Here is a 15644-nt window from a genome sequence, read left to right as displayed (position 1 = left end):
CTCTTACTCTTGTTTTTATTGACTCTTACTCTTTTTTTATTAGACTCTTAATCTTTTTTTTTTACGACTCTTACTATTTTTTCTCTTTTTTTATAAAAAAAAATGTATTTCCTCCTTATAGTTGCCTTGTTATTGTATCTTTTTTTGCCCACTACACAGTTGTTGCCTGTCATGTCCCAAGAATTTCACTGTACCGATTGACCTTGTGTGGTACTGTACTTGACAAATAAAACACTTTGAACTTTGATATGACCCTTGATTCACAACATGAACCTGGTGATGACTGGCTTCACTAACATCATTGGCTACAAGTTTTCCTCCCATTTTATTTGGAGCGAGTACCAAAGGTGTTCAGGGGAAAAGCATGGGAGTAAAAGTTCAATTTTTTGGGGCTAAATGGAACTGAGAAAAATTAAAAGTCGACAGAAATATAGTAACTCAGGTAAAGTACAGTGTGGGGGTCTCCTCCCTCAGGTAAGGGTTTAGGGAGGGAGGTGGAGTCTTTCTGGCCGTGGTACGCCAACATGACGGGAGCTTTATTGTTCATTTCAATCTGCGGCACGCAGGCCACAATTATATATATCACTGAGGAGCATTATAATAATCGTGGATAATAATGGCACTCTCGGGCGCTGGAGGAATGGCGTTCCTCTGCTGGGCTGCTCACGAGCCTCAGCGCCAATCTCCTCTGTAAGACAAACAAAACATTAAGAAAACTCAAGGCAGCTTGGTGGCCGCGGAAAAGGGAACCGTGCTGTCGTCCGCAGCTGTTGCTTGACAACGCCCCTTTGTCCGCCACATACAGATACTTCCAAAAAATACTTAAGTGCAGTAACTATTACTTTACACCACTGCTTTCCACCCCTTGTGTGTGTGTGGTAGATTGAAAGTGGGTGACACACTTTTTGTGTGTTCATGCTTTGCCACAAGCTCAGAAAAACGGATCGTTCTCGGGTCAAGAACTGAGATGGTCCAGTTTGTCACGGCTCCAGGAGGAGAGGCTCACTTGCTGGGCTGCCTCCTCTCATCCACATTCCAGCCCTGACAATCTTTGTTCTTTATGAGTTGGGTGTGGCGCTTTGTAGGGAAATGCAGTCTCACGCAAACCAGCCCTGCAGGTGATAGGGAACCTTCTGTGGGCTTTTTCGTAAAAGTTCAGCCGGATTTAATAAACATATCAGACCAAGGCCGAGCGTGAACTTCTGAAACAACTGCTTTGCGAGTTAGCACACAGGAAACTGTCTGAAGAAAAACGCAGGAAAGGAAACTAAAACCGCAGGGTTCTATGTCACTGTTGCTTGATCTGCAAATAATTAAAAAAAATAAAAATGAAGAACTTAGAGCACCTCTTTATTCTCCCAATACTAATCAAAGAAACTTCATTCCTTATCCAAGTGTCATTAATACCTCCTACGATTTCAGAAACTCAGCTGGACTGCATACAATTTCGGCCATAGATCCATCAAATGTAAAAGTTTGATATACATAACCTCTACCATAACCTCTGAAACCTAATTTGTCAGATGGAAGAACTGGTCTCAATTCATATGAGCACCATTATAGCATATACTGAGAAATTGGGGGCTAGTTAACTGTTGACCATTATTATCAAACTAACAAAGGAAAACAAAATTGTCAATTTTGAAATTGACAATCTGCGCTGCGATTACACTTATTCAACCACAGTCCACAATGGCCACAATCCGATTTCATTTCAGAAATCAGATTGTGTTGTGTTGTTCAGAAATCCAGCATTATATCATGGCTGAAAGAAGGGTTATTTGTTTGTGTGTAGGAGACAGGGAGAGTGAGAGAAAGAGAAAGAGGGAAGGCCAAAATTAAGCTGAATTTGGATTTTTATTTTTCCTGTCAGATGTATGTTGGACAGGTGAGATTGTTTGAGAGCTGAAATTGGTTGTTGTTGTTGTTGTTGTTGTTGTCGTCATTGTGGGATGGAGGCTTGCAGGTGGTACTTTCACACTTTGGTGTGATCAGCGTGGTATTTGGTTCAAAGACTTTTAGAATCACTGATCTGGTTGGCGACATCATGAAGAAGATGTACGGCTGTTTCCAACGTTTAGAAATGCTGTAACATGCTGGAAAAAAAAACAATAAATTTACTTTCCCAATCCTAATGTGGTCTTTCATTGCACATTATGATATGTAAAAAAAAAAAAAAAAGACAGCTCCGGTGCTTTCTTCTTCATGTAGTTAACACTATCCACACATCAACTTTGTGATTATAGTTTGTTTCATGACCTCTCGTCTTTTTTTGCAATACTGCTTCGTGTTTTTGCCTCCTGTCGATGCACACGTCTCAAAATGGCATTCTGGTGAAACCGCCCTAAACAGGTGTTCATTCCTACCACCAACACCAGCTGATTTCAATGATTGGATCTGTGGCTCAAGGTAAGTGCAAAAGCCAGGCTTAACGCCAATAGGGAACGGTGTGCGCGGTGCAGAGATTGACAGGGTAAATATTTGATCACTTGCTTGTTCTTTCCACACCAGAAGAATGAGACGGCATCGAGGGTTGGTCATCTGTTAGGCCGGGTCAGCCCTCACAAATAACTGTGGATTGAAAAAAAACATGTCTACATTACTTGAGGGTGAACACCAGCAGGTTTTTGGTTGATCTTAACAAGGGACTTTAATTTCTCTAAGATTACAAATTAGTTGAATTCCTTACGCTTATCCACTAAAAAGTCTCTTTACCCATTTCTAAATTAAAAGAATCCATCAGTGGTGTGCACTTCGCCATATTAAAGGTGCAGTGTGTAGAATCTACGCAACTGACTTGGCAGAAGTGGAATACTGTGTTTTGATTAGTGTATAATCCCATGGAAATAAGAATGTGTTTTTGTTCCCTTAGAATGAGCCATTTTTTATCTCCATAGGGAGCGGGTACGCTTCATGGAGGCTGCGAAGTTGCACTGGCATGTTTCTAAAGTAGCCCACAACGGACGAACCCAACACTGGCTCCAGAGAGGGCGCCATGTCGTGCCGCCATGGGGAGGGGTATTCGGTTGGTTGCGATCTGAAACCTCGCCGCTAGATGCCACTAAATTCTACACACCGCACCTTTAAGGAGCACAAATACATTTGTGGATTTGAACAATTTATTTTTTTTTTTAACAAGATATAACGGATTACAACATTAAATTACAATAGGGTTAAAAATCCTAGTAGGGTGACCCCCCCCCCCCCCACACCCCCCACACACCTCCCCCAACCTCCCAGGATTATTGTGATAAACACTTTATCTCACCCTCATAAATCAGTCTCAGACTGACAAAAGATTGGCACACCATTTACAGAGATGCTGTCTCTTGTACGTGCAGGGATATATTTTTCTACGATAAAATCTGCCATTTTCGGAACGCTCAACCATTTTGTCCACAGTGTCCCGGATGTCCGACCCACTAACACATTTGTTTTGCGCTGCGTTCAAGCCGACCTCGGAAATTGGTCATTGCCAGGCGATAGTCCCCACTTCGGAGACCGCTACGTTCCATTCCCTCCCCTCGGGAAAAGCCTGGACGCCCACAGCAACTCAGTGTTCGGCGAAGGTTGTGAATTCGACAAGCTACAAAACGTATGTTAACAAAGCATGAAACTACAACGTAGTTTAGAACAAAGACGTGTTTAAAAAAAAAAAAAAAAAAAAAAAAACCGCAACGAAAGGGCAACTTTGTTAACCGTTAAAAGTGCGTGTCGCCATTTTGCCGTGACATCGGGTCGGCTGCATCGGGAAGATCGGACCTGGGCGATCTGGACCCAAAATGGCGACTTAAACGTCCCTGTGCACTTTTCCAAGTGTGAGGTGGGAGATTTCCGATGTCGGACCTGATTTGAATGCAGCAGCGGTGGGAAGGGGCGGGGCCTCCTGTTCAAAACACTATAATCCTTCCATTCAGGTTCCTGCTACAATCACTTTTACTGGGACTGCGCTTCGCTTTTCAACGTAGCTGCTCGTCTGGTTGCTGTGCACCAGCATGCGTCCATCACGGCAAAACACAAAATCTGCCAACATTGTCCCTCCGACAGGATTTTAGTGTCACTTCTTTGTTTCGCTGTTTACATGGACGTGGAAACCTCCAAAGCCGTATAAATGCGCCCGCGGATGCTCGGATATTTCTCCCTGGAAACCGAAGAGGTGAGTCAACAAGATGTGAACACACCGATGGGAGGGAAAGGGGGGAAATTAGAATTATTATTATTATTTTTTTTATATATTCCAGTCTTATAAAAGAAGCTGCAGCAGCTGCCGCCCATTATCCCGCCCGGAGCCTGTGCTATACAGGAAACGCATTATGTTTCTTACAAAATAACGTTTGCAGTCCTCACAGCTTTGCATTTTGCATCAAATGATCTCAAATAAACAAACAGTCCCGCGCAGCTTGCAAAAAAAATGGCGCCGTTGTTTACTAAACTCCGTAAACCGTGTTTATTGCATATTACCAATGTCTTCTATTTTCTTAGGTATATTTTATGTGTATTGTCATAACTAACGGGGTTGTGCTCTAATGGCCCTCACAACAAGCAACAACAGAACTGTTTGCAACGTTAAATCTTCTATTTTATTTCAAGATTTTTTTTTATTTTTTTATTTGTCACATACATATACATACTTTCATACATATATGCAGTGAAATGCAATGTTTTATTTGTTTTCATTTTGTTGGGGAAATTATGAAATCTATGCCGCTGTTTTCCTTTCTAATGTGATGTCTTTGAAAATTGTTGCAACTGCACGGAAGTTGTTTTGTTTACACAAGTTTTAAACCTACTCAGGTTTTCATAATGATGACCAGCTAAATCACGGTTGGAGATTGTTTTATGTTGTTGATCGTGTCCCTTCGCCGCTCTACTTGCCTTGCCGCCTTCAGCATCTGTTCGATTTCCACGCTCTGCAGGTGTGTGTGAAGTCTGGCCTGTGGGGGGGAATCCATGAAGTACCCAGGTAGGTGATATATTATTTTTTTTTTTATACAATTGTGGCCTCTTGCAGACAGGAAGATAGATAATCAATTTTGTTTACCTCATGACATGGATGTCCATCACCTTTTGTGTTCTAGTGAACTTTCCAATGATAATTGATGATCCATTTTCTCGCTCTGCAAACTAGACATATCAATGGGCACCTTCTTTGCACCCGCACACCAAAGGACTTTCGCTTTGACTTTTCGAGTCCCAGACAACTTCTCAAGGCCTTAAGACAACCAGGAGGAAATCTTCTTGTCTTAGGAGTCGTTAAGTGCACGTCCCGTCACCGGCAGTCTTTTAATTTGAGAGGGTCAGAAACTTTTCTGGTCAGTCTCTGAGCGGATTTGGGCTGTAGCGATAATATCAGCTTGGCTTAATATTATCTTACGTCCCAGCTCCTACAGTCTGGGCACTACTGGGACGGGAGGTCTTTAAACATCCATCCAATGCTGTCTTCTGAAAGTGAAACTTTTGGTTTATCCCTGCCACTACTTGTTCCTTCACAAAAAATGAAAGGGAAGGGCATTTTATATGAACGTGATTGAACTCGACAGGCTCAGTGGAGAGCCGGCGGTTGGTGGTGCTCCTGGAAGATGCTCTGGCCAGGGAGGCGCATCACTGGAAAGTCCCAGCCTTCAAAAACGGATGCATCCAGGTGAGGGGGTGGTGCCCATATCAGGATGTGTTTCTCTCTCCACATGCATGGTCACAATAGTCAGGGAATTAGGGCAACCATATACAGGCATGGACAAATTTGTTGGTACCCTTACAACTCATTGAAACAATGCTTCATTCTTCCTGAAAAGTGATGACATTAAAAGCAATTTTCTCATGTATACCTGCATGCTGTTATGTCATAGAGTAAAGCAAAGAAACTGTGAAAAGAGATAAATGATTGCTTAACAGATCAATTCGATTCTGAAACGGCCTGGACAAAAAATGATGGGACCCTTAACCTAATATTTTTTTGCACAACCTTAAGAGGCAATCACTGCAATCAAGCGATTTCAGTGGCTCTCAATTAGACTTCTGCACCTGTCAACAGGTAGTATGGCCCACTCTTCCTGAGCAAACTTCTCCAGCTGTCTCAGGTTTGAAGGTGCCTTCTCCAGACTGCATGTTTCAGCTCTTTCCATAGATGTTCGATAGGATTCAGATCAGGGCTCATAGAAGACCACTTCAGAATAGTCCAATGTTTTGTTCTTATCGATTCTTGGATGCTTTTAGCTGTGTGTTTTGGGTCATTATCCTGTTTGAGGACCCATGACCTGCGACTGAGACAGAGCTTTCTGACACTGGGCAGTACGTTTCGCTCCGGAATGCCTTGATAGTCTGGAGATTTCATTGTGCCCTGCACAAAATTCAAGGCACCCCATGCTAGATGCAGCAAAGCAGCCCCAAAACATAACTGAGCCTCTGTTTCACAGTGAGTGTGGTGTTCTTTTCTTTGAAAGCTTAAATTTTTTTCTCTGTGAACATACGATGTGACTTGCCAAAAAGCTCTGGTTTTGACTCACCTGTCCAAAGGACATTCTCCCAGAAGCATTGTGGTTTGTCAATATGCATTTTAGCTAATTCCAGTCATTCTTTTTTATGTTTTTCTTTCAAAAGTGGAGTCCTCCTGGGTCTTCTTCCATGGAGCCCACGGTCACTCAAAAAGCAAGGGATGGTGTGATCAGACACTGATGTACCTTGACCTTGGAGTTCAGCTTGTACCTCTTTGGAAGTTGTCCTTGGCTCTTTTTCTACCATTCGCACTATCCTTCTGTTCACTCTGGGGTCCATTTTCCTCTTGCGGCCGTGTCCAGGGAGGTTGGCTACAGTCCCATGGACCTTAAACTTCTTAATAATATTTGCCACAGTAGTCACAGGAACATCAAGCTGCTTGGAGATGGTTTTATAGCCGTTACCTTTAACAAGCTTGTCTATAATTTTCTTTCTGATGTCCTCAGACAACTCTGTCCTTTGCTTCCTCTGGTCCATGTTCAGTGTGGTGCACCCGATGATACCAAACAGCAGAGTGACTACTTTTCTCCATTTAAATAGGCTGAATGACTGATTATAAGGTTAAAGACATGTATGATATCAATTAAAGAAAACAGTTAGTTTGAAATATCACTATAATCCAATTATAGGGGTACCAACAAATCTGTGCAGGCCATTTTAGAATATAATTGATCTCTTTAGCAGTAATTTATCTCTTTTCACAGTTTCTTTGCTTTACTCTATGACATACCAAAGGCTTGCAGGTATACATGAGAAAATTGCTTTTAATTTCATCACTTTTCAGGAGGAAAGAAGCATTGTTTCAATGAGCTGTAACGGTACCAACATTTGTCCATGTCTGTATGTTACAGTGTTGATTTAATACATTTGTAATCCCATTTTGCATTGAACTATAGTAATTTAAAAAAAAATGTCATACTTAACTCATGACGATATGATACTTGTGGTTTATAAACTAGCCAGTTTCTAGATTACCGTATTTTCGCGACTATAAGGCGCATATAAACGTCTATTTTTTTCCTCAAAATGTGCGGCGCGCCCTATAGTGCGGTGCGCCCTATGTGTGTTCCGCGGACATAAGGCGAGGTGGCCCGACTTGGAGGAGAGACTCGAGCGGTGGATCATCGAGCAAAGAACGAGTGGGGCGAGCGTTTCGACGGTCACTGTTCGACTAAAAGCAGTAACGCTAGCGGAAGAAATTAAAATTGAACATTTTCAAGGAGGTCCGTCGTGGTGCTTTCGTTTTATGAAACGGTGCCATTTTTCCATCCGGACCAGGACTACAGTAGCGCAGCAACGTCCGGCGGATTATAATGAAAAGCTGGCGAGCTTCCACTCCTACTGCAGCAAACACATCGCCGACAAACGCATCCAGCCAAGCCACATCACCAACATGGACGAGGTGCCGCTCACTTTCGACATCCCGGTGAATCACACGGTGGAGAAGAAGGGGACCAGCACGGTAGCGATACGCACAACGGGGTATGAAAAGGCGTCGTTTACTGTTGTGCTTGGCTGCCACGCAAATGGACAGAAACTGCCGCCTGTGGTGATTTTTAAGAGAAAGACTTTGCCTAAAGAGACTTTTCCAGCTGGAGTCGTTATTAAGGCAAATGAAAAGGGCTGGATGGATGAGGAGATGATGAAAGAGTGGCTGAGGGAAGTGTATGTAAGGAGACCAGGTGTTTTTTTCCACGCATCACCATCGCTGTTAATCTGTGACTCCATGCGTGCCCATCTCACAGCCGATGTGAAAAACAAGGTGAAACAAATGAATGCTGTGCTTGCTGTTATTCCGGGAGGTCTGACAAAGGAACTTCAACCGCTCGACATCGGTGTGAACCGGCCGTTCAAAGTAAGGCTGCGAGCGGCGTGGGAGCGATGGATGACCGACGGAGACCACAGTTTCACGAAAAGTGGAAGGCAGCGCCGGGCAAGTTACGCCACAGTTTGCGGATGGATTGTCGATGCTTGGGCTAACGTGTCTGCTGGCACTGTTGTTCGAGCTTTCGCAAAAGCCGGCATCATTTCCGAGGAGCCGCACGGCACGGAAAGTGACTCTGACAGCGAAGAAGGGGAAACTGGCATGTCTGATTTAGCGCAGCTGTTTCATTCAGAAACAGAGGATGATGACTTCGATGGGTTTGATTAATACTTTGTAATAAATACATGAATAAAGCACAAACATACTCAGTTTTGCTCCCGCTCTATTTTTAAATACGCAGTAGAGGTATTTAAACGTAGTAGAGGATATGTACCGGTATATAAAACCCGCGCCCTATAATCCGGTGCGCCTTATGTGTGTGTTAAATACAGTAATGGCACACATAACTGAGACTGCGCCTTTTAGTACGGTGCGCCTTATGGTCGTGAAAATACGGTATATCCAGCCATAATTTTTTTTTTTTTTTTTTTTTTTTTTAAACCAATGCAGTATTTTTTTATGCTTAAATAATGAAATCTAAAGAATGTCTGATAAAGTGATGGTGAAAATTAACAATGAGTTAATTTTGCCCCCCTACACAGGTTTTTCATAGCTTAGGTATGAAAGTTGTGTTTGGATCCTCCTGTTAACTGATGTCTTTGTTGTCCGGTCAGGGAACTGACATCTGCCTTTCACAGCATCAGGATGTGGTCCTGTGGCTCGGGGACATGAGTCGTCGCTTCCAGTTTCTTCCTGAGACGTTCGCTTTGGGTGTGTGCGTTCTCAACCGACTGCTGTCCACAGTCAAGGTGGGCGTCATTACCGTGAAGCAGTGGTTCTCAGCCTTTTTTTGTCACATTTTACAATGACATAATGCCACAACAAACCACTGTCCCGTTAACCACTAAAAAGGTCAGAAGCATGTTTAATTGTGCTTATTATTCAACCTACTCATGACTATGCACGACTCGCAAACCATTCATTCGTAGCGAACAACTCTTTTTAAATGACTTGGGAGACGGGAGCCACTCCGACAAAAGGGTGGGCGAGGGAGTGAATCTTCAATTCACAACTGAAAATAATTAACTCTCATTCTTTGTTCATTGGAAGTCTTCCCTCGCACACCATGCATCAAACCAACTGAATGAAATTAACAAAGGATTGAAAATTCTAATCTGTCGTTTCACTGAGCCTTGTTCTGCTGCAGCACTCTTGATCTTGTATGACAAAAGCTAATTTCCATTATTTATTTATTTTTTTAAGTTTAATTTGAAACATTTTTGAAGCACAGCTGCAATTTAACTTGAGCTGTGAGTGCATTAAGGCTTAAGTTGTTGCGGCAAATCAAAAACCTTCCACCGGCAATCAAATGATCGTACACCTTAACTCGTATTTATAAATGCAGTTCTTCCTTTCAAATGAGGAACCGTTGTATTTCCACTTCCCATATTAAATATGAAGTGTCCCCCTTTCTTTTAGGCTCAGCCAAAGTACCTGAAGTGCATCGCCTTCACCTCTCTGATCCTTGCTGCCAAAATCAATGAGGAGGATGAGGTGAGTCACGTCTTGGAAAAGTTTGTGCTACCTATTTGGTTTAAAAGAAGAAGGAAAATAAAGACAATTTTTTCTTTCTTTACCCCGACTGCAGTGGATGAACATCTAGTTCCTTATTTTGTGTATGTGACCACAGATGAAGTGTATTTCAAAACACTTGTGCTTCCATTTGTTGCGACAGGTCATTGGTTCCATCAAGGACCTGGTCGCACAGAGTGGGTGCCACTTTTCCACGGCAGAAATTCTCCGCATGGAAAGGATCATTCTAGACAAGCTGCACTGGGATTTGTACACCGCAACGCCAGTGGACTTCATTCACATCGTAAGTTAGGATTTAACACACAGACGAGAAAGATTCTCTTTTTAATGGACCTGATTGGTCAAAGCATTTCATAGCGAGAATGCAACAAAGGTCAACAGACAAAGGTCAGATAGTGTTTCCTTATACCTGCTGTGGTTGGAAACCTAGACACAACACCAGCTAATATGAATAGGGTTTAAAGCAAATCCTGTGACTTATTCGGAGTAGGTGTATGATCCAGTTGGGTCTTTGAAGCAGACATATCTATGAGACGCTTTGTTCTCGCTGGCCCTGATAAGATTAGATGTCACTTTAAGGAAATTCCCTTTGAGGAAATGATAGGAATCCTTTTTATAACACAAAAGCACAAATTTAATGGTGGCTTTTTAAAAACTGTGTGTGTGTGTGTGTCCCCAGTATCCCTACTCCCTTTCACATCCCTTGGAAACGTTGGGGGGGGGGGGGAGATGAAACTATGATCCCGATTTAGTTTAAGATTTGTACTGTAACTTTGTCCCTCATTTCCTAGAAAATGGTCCCCTCTGGTGTTATTGGGCTTTTGTCCCACCTCATCAAACCAACAAAAAACTCAGGCACTTTTCTGACTATTTCTTTGCCCCAGTGCTACAGCTGAGACAAATTCTCCTGCGAAGGTGGAGGGGGCTTTAGAAAGGAAATTTAGGCTAAGTCTATCCCTAACAAACCACACAGAAAGCCGTGACTATTTGGATTGCTGCTGTGTTTTCCAGGTGTGATCTGTTTTGCCGTTTTAATGTGAAATTGCACTTATTATTTTCAAAGTCCCTTGCTGTTGATCATGGTTTGGCACCATAGGTCTAGACAATGTGATACTGTACACTGTAGTGTATTCTGTAAACCCTCATGAAATGAATGCCCGACTGCCTTGCCATCAAACAGTGATTGCCGACAAAACAATATATTATCTCCTTTTCCCATCTATTCAAAGGCTGTGATCTAATGCCCGTTACATGTATGGGGACTGATCTTAGGTCTGTCTTGCAAATGCCTGATGCTGTGTATATATTTCATATATTCTGTCAATGCAAATATGTCTAGGGCTGTCACAAATAGGGCTGACTAAAAAGAAAATATATATATTTTTTCCATTTAATGCCACTACAGTAGTGTAATTATACACATCCACCTCAGGAAGGTAAGCCAGCAATATTTGAATATAGAAATTTGGGTAGTCTCGAACCAGCTGATGGAAAAGTTATGTTTATTACAACATTTCTAACATTTGCTCAAAATCCCCATGAAGGTTGGACGCAAACAAATGATTGTAGAATTTAATGACTTGAACAAAATTATGGCGATTAGAGCTCAAATAATTGCAGTCGTGTGTCTGTCTTTCTCTCTGTATAAACGCACGTATATGCAGGTGTGTGTGTATGTTTTAGTGACTTGAACCTAAAGTTAGAAACAACATTATTCTCACGCAGACTTGCATCAGAAGACAAACCTTCAAACCAGTCCTGACAATCCACCATATATGTGCCCCCCCCCATAAGTGATATTGAATCATGCATGGAACCATCTCATCCAAGACTCACAGACAGACCACCTTATATTCCCTTCAGACATTACAATATAGTGAGATTGGTGCGGCTGTCCCATGTCGGAAGCTTAGGTCGATAATTGAGGGGGAAACAAAACAAACAACAAAAAACAATCCATCATTAATATTAAAATAAATAATACAGGCATGATAGCCACCACAACATTTGGCATCATGGAAGTCGTTGGAGGGGCTGGCATCCATGCGGTTCAGTATTGCTCCCAATACTCAACTTGGCACTTTGCACTTCTACTGTTCACATGTTTTGAGTTTTGACTGATAAATGGGATCCCAGATTTAAACCGCGCTGGGTTATACCCCTCAATCCGAGGAGACGTTTGTGCCGTTTGTCAAATCTCTTCCCTACAAGCATTACAAAAAAATATTTTAAATAAGACTTATAACTCATTTTAAATATTCTGCTAAAATAAAGATCTTTCTCTAAATCTCTCTCTCTTTTCAACTATTCCGTGAGTTCTCATAACATTTACCAGCCCTGGAAAAAAATTACTTCTCTGCATCACCTTATCTGCATAAATTGTCCTATTTTCGGTCGTCACTCCATTATGACACACTGATATGTATAATTTAGTGGATTTACAAAGATGTCCGGTCATCTCTTTTTCCACTCGATATGTTTCAGTAACCAACTTTTTGAAAGGCAGAATTGGCTCCGGTGTGAAAACCCCAAAATGAACACGAACCCAAAAAACCTGAGACACCTCCACAACCCGCTCCATCTTTCATTTTCTACTTTACCCCCAAGACACCTTCCTTAGGCTGGAGGGGGGCTTTTGAGAGGTTATGTCATTTAAAAAAAATAAAAAATAAAAATCAATGGGGTAAGATAATAGGTTTGGACCACACGGTTGAATCTTACCAACCAAGAAACTCCATTCAGCTTTGTTGAAAACCATGGGTTTTGTTTTTGCTACATAGGAAAACAGACAACCATTGGAAAAGGGTTTTCAAAATAAATGAATGAATAGGATGAATAATTTAGACACCCACTCTCCTGTTGTCCCTTGATGACTTTTGAGTTCCACCAGCACTTCTTATCGGACATTTTTGTCGAAAGTCTCGATTAACTAAACAGCATGTTATCCTCTTAAACATTTTGTTCCCTGTTGGTTTCACAACATACAGTTTGACACGAGAAAATCACTGCACATACCGTTCGACCTTCTGCAAGCTCAGAGAAACGGCAGTGGGAGGGAGTTTTTAAACTAAAACGGAACCTATTTTGTTTTTCTTCCCTCACATTCTAAACATCATAATATAGGCGCTGGACATGGGTAACAGGCTACGCACACAAACCCAATGTTCAGAAAAAACCTGTCAACTAAAGTACGTGTTGGGTGACAAAGTGATTTCTAATGGAGATAAACAAGAGAGGAATGTTACCAATGTCTTGTGTCTGTCCATCCATGAATCACCTGTTCTTGTTTTTTAAATCAGATGTGGATAGGAATTAAGTTTGTAAAAACGGACTCGTGAGCTGAATATTGAAGCCAAAGGAAGAGGATGGGCTGGGATGGTTGATGGGATATCATGGCGTCACAAAACATTTATTAAATTTTTGTATTCATTCCTCTCTACCCCTCCAGTTCCACGCCCTGCTCGTCTCCGGCCACCCCCACCTCATCCCATCGATCGGTCACAGTTCCGGCGTTAGCTGGGGCCAGGGGTCGAACCCGGCGGCGTTGCTCCCCGACGGCCCAGGCCGTCAGAAGAGACCTCCGGGCCTCCAGGCGGCGCTGTGGACCAGGCAGGTACAGCACTGTATGGCCTGCCACCAGCTGTGGCAGTTCAGAGGCTCCACGTTGGCTTTGGCCATCATCACCTTGGAGCTGGAGGCGCTCACCCCAGACTGGTTCTCTGTCTTCACCGACCTATTGAAGAAAGCACAGGTGAGGTGGACACCCGCAGGCCGGAGGGGGCATTACACAAATACTCACCACTGCAAATATTGGCGTGATCTTCTTTGTTTTGTTTCCCACTGTAGAAGTATGGGGTTAGTTGCTATTGGGCTCGGCAAGACTTATACCAATGCAAGAAAAGAACATCAATTGTTTCTTGTTGTTTGCACAAGAATTACAGAATTATTATTTATTTCTATTTATTTTCCTCCCAATGCCCCCTCAGGTTGAGAGCACTGAGTTCATCCACTGCAAAGAGATGGTGGACGAGTACCTGAGCAGCCTAGAGTTCTCCCTGCCGGCCAACGCCGTCTACATCTTTGATGGCGCGGGGCTCCAGGGGGAGGGCGGGGAGGCCGGACAGAGGGGGGTCCGGAGCTCTCGAGGGGCAGGCAGCGGCGGGTCGGCAGACCCGAACGACGAGTACTACGACGGTTTCAAGTGTTTGTACAGCGAGGAGATGACCTCGGAGGCAGGCGGCGGGCGGGGCGGGTCTCCTCCGGCCGACTCCCGACAGAAAGGCCAGTCGCCCTGCCCCCCCCTGCAGCCGCCAGGGAACTAGAAACGCACACCTCCGCCCGCTCTGTTCGTGAAGGGTGCCCCCTAGTGGACAACTGTTCTGTTATTTTCCTATTTAAGAGTTAGTTTTAGAATTAAAGGTGTTCAACCTTCGGGCGTAACAAGCATTTTATTTATATACCATTCATTTCACAACACCCCCCCCCCCCCCCCCACACACCCTGACAAACTCATTAACTTTTTTTTAACTCTTACTTAAAATTAGTTATCACATTACTTAAATTACATTTAGAGCCCTGTTACGCGTCTCTTCATTTATTTATTCTTAAGGCTGCTTTATGTTCTGCCTTCAAGCCACGTGTCAGCTGGTCTAAAAACCGCTGATGATTCAAAGGAAGAAAAGCAAAAAAACATTTCTCAAAACGTCAACAAGACACAGAATTTATCTATAGCAATTTTCATGATTGGTTATTGTTTTTATGTGCACCTGCCCGAGTACTTTGTGTCGTGAGGATCAAACGAGTTAACGTTAATCCCTCGTTTTGGATGAATTTACAGAAAAGTGGTTTGAGAATGGGGACCAGGACGATCATTTTGAATTAGTTTTCTTTTGATAAACCGTGCGTCACTGGCGGTTTTTTTTATTTATTTTTGTATTTTGAGTTCTCATTTGACAGTGACTGCCATGTTCTCCTCACCCCGTTCCATTTCTATAGATCCCCCTGTGAAGGTTGTTGTTTTGTTGGTGAGATGAAGATGAGGGGTGAAGTGTCCAGTCCGAATGTTTGTTTTTTAATAGTCTGGTTTTGAACAAGAAAACATGAATTTTTTGTTTAAGAATGAATCCTTGTTTTGTTTCGCTCTGAGGTATCTTGGTACTGTCACCCCAGAGGTATTCGGCACTTTGATAATCGTATAAGCTTTTTTTTGTTGTTTTACATAATGCATTTTGTTTATTTTAACATTTTAAGTTTTGTTTTGTTTTTGTACTAAAATGTGTTAACGAGTTGACTTTCCATTTATTTTACAATGGATGCTTAAGAAACAAAATGCTTTCATTCAAATTACTTGGTGCTGCAGCTGATTTGTCTGCACGGTTCCATCCCTTACACCTTTTTTATGAGATTTATTTTTAAAACGTCTGTGCCCCAAAAGGCAAAACACAGTAAGGGCTGGAATTTACCAGACGGGAAATGAAGGCACCAAGGTGGGATTTGTGCTGGATTGGCAATTCAAGTTAAATCCCTTTCAACCATTTAAAGTCATTGTCAGACTCTCATGTTAATTCTTTGAATTGATGTATTTGGGGACGATCCACAAAGCGTCAGTCAACAACTTCCTACTTCAACCATCTTG

At 42.6% G+C, this 15644-nt stretch overlaps 1 protein-coding gene and 1 long non-coding RNA gene across 3 annotated transcripts; one reads left to right on the top strand and one right to left on the bottom strand.

Moving 5' to 3' along the window:
* Window positions 1-1909: 1909 nt before the first annotated feature.
* LOC307240309 lies at window positions 1910-3647 on the bottom strand. Of its 2 annotated transcripts, none has more exons than XR_013844505.1 (3): window positions 3458-3647; window positions 2494-2571; window positions 1910-2096 (listed from the first exon to the last, which is right to left on the bottom strand). It is a non-coding gene; the product is annotated as an uncharacterized lncRNA (long non-coding RNA). The 2 variants fall into 2 exon arrangements; XR_013844506.1 differs by lacking the exon at window positions 3458-3647 and adding an exon at window positions 3269-3394.
* Window positions 3648-3939: 292 nt separating this feature from the next.
* On the top strand, window positions 3940-14331 carry ccni2 (cyclin I family, member 2; the record flags this gene model as incomplete). The annotated part of the gene is made up of 8 exons (XM_080014198.1): window positions 3940-4156; window positions 4917-4963; window positions 5541-5641; window positions 9091-9225; window positions 9896-9970; window positions 10152-10292; window positions 13458-13760; window positions 13996-14331. Exons 2-8 carry the CDS (start codon window positions 4951-4953, stop codon window positions 14329-14331), a joined length of 1104 nt encoding a protein of 367 aa, XP_079870324.1. The 5' UTR covers window positions 3940-4156; window positions 4917-4950.
* Between the last annotated feature and the right edge of the window lie 1313 nt (window positions 14332-15644).

The sequence above is a fragment of the Zeus faber genome, assembly GCF_960531495.2.
Source record: "Zeus faber genome assembly, chromosome: 14".
NCBI classification, from domain to species: domain Eukaryota; kingdom Metazoa; phylum Chordata; class Actinopteri; order Zeiformes; family Zeidae; genus Zeus; species Zeus faber.
This window is presented reverse-complemented; position numbering and strand designations above follow the sequence as displayed.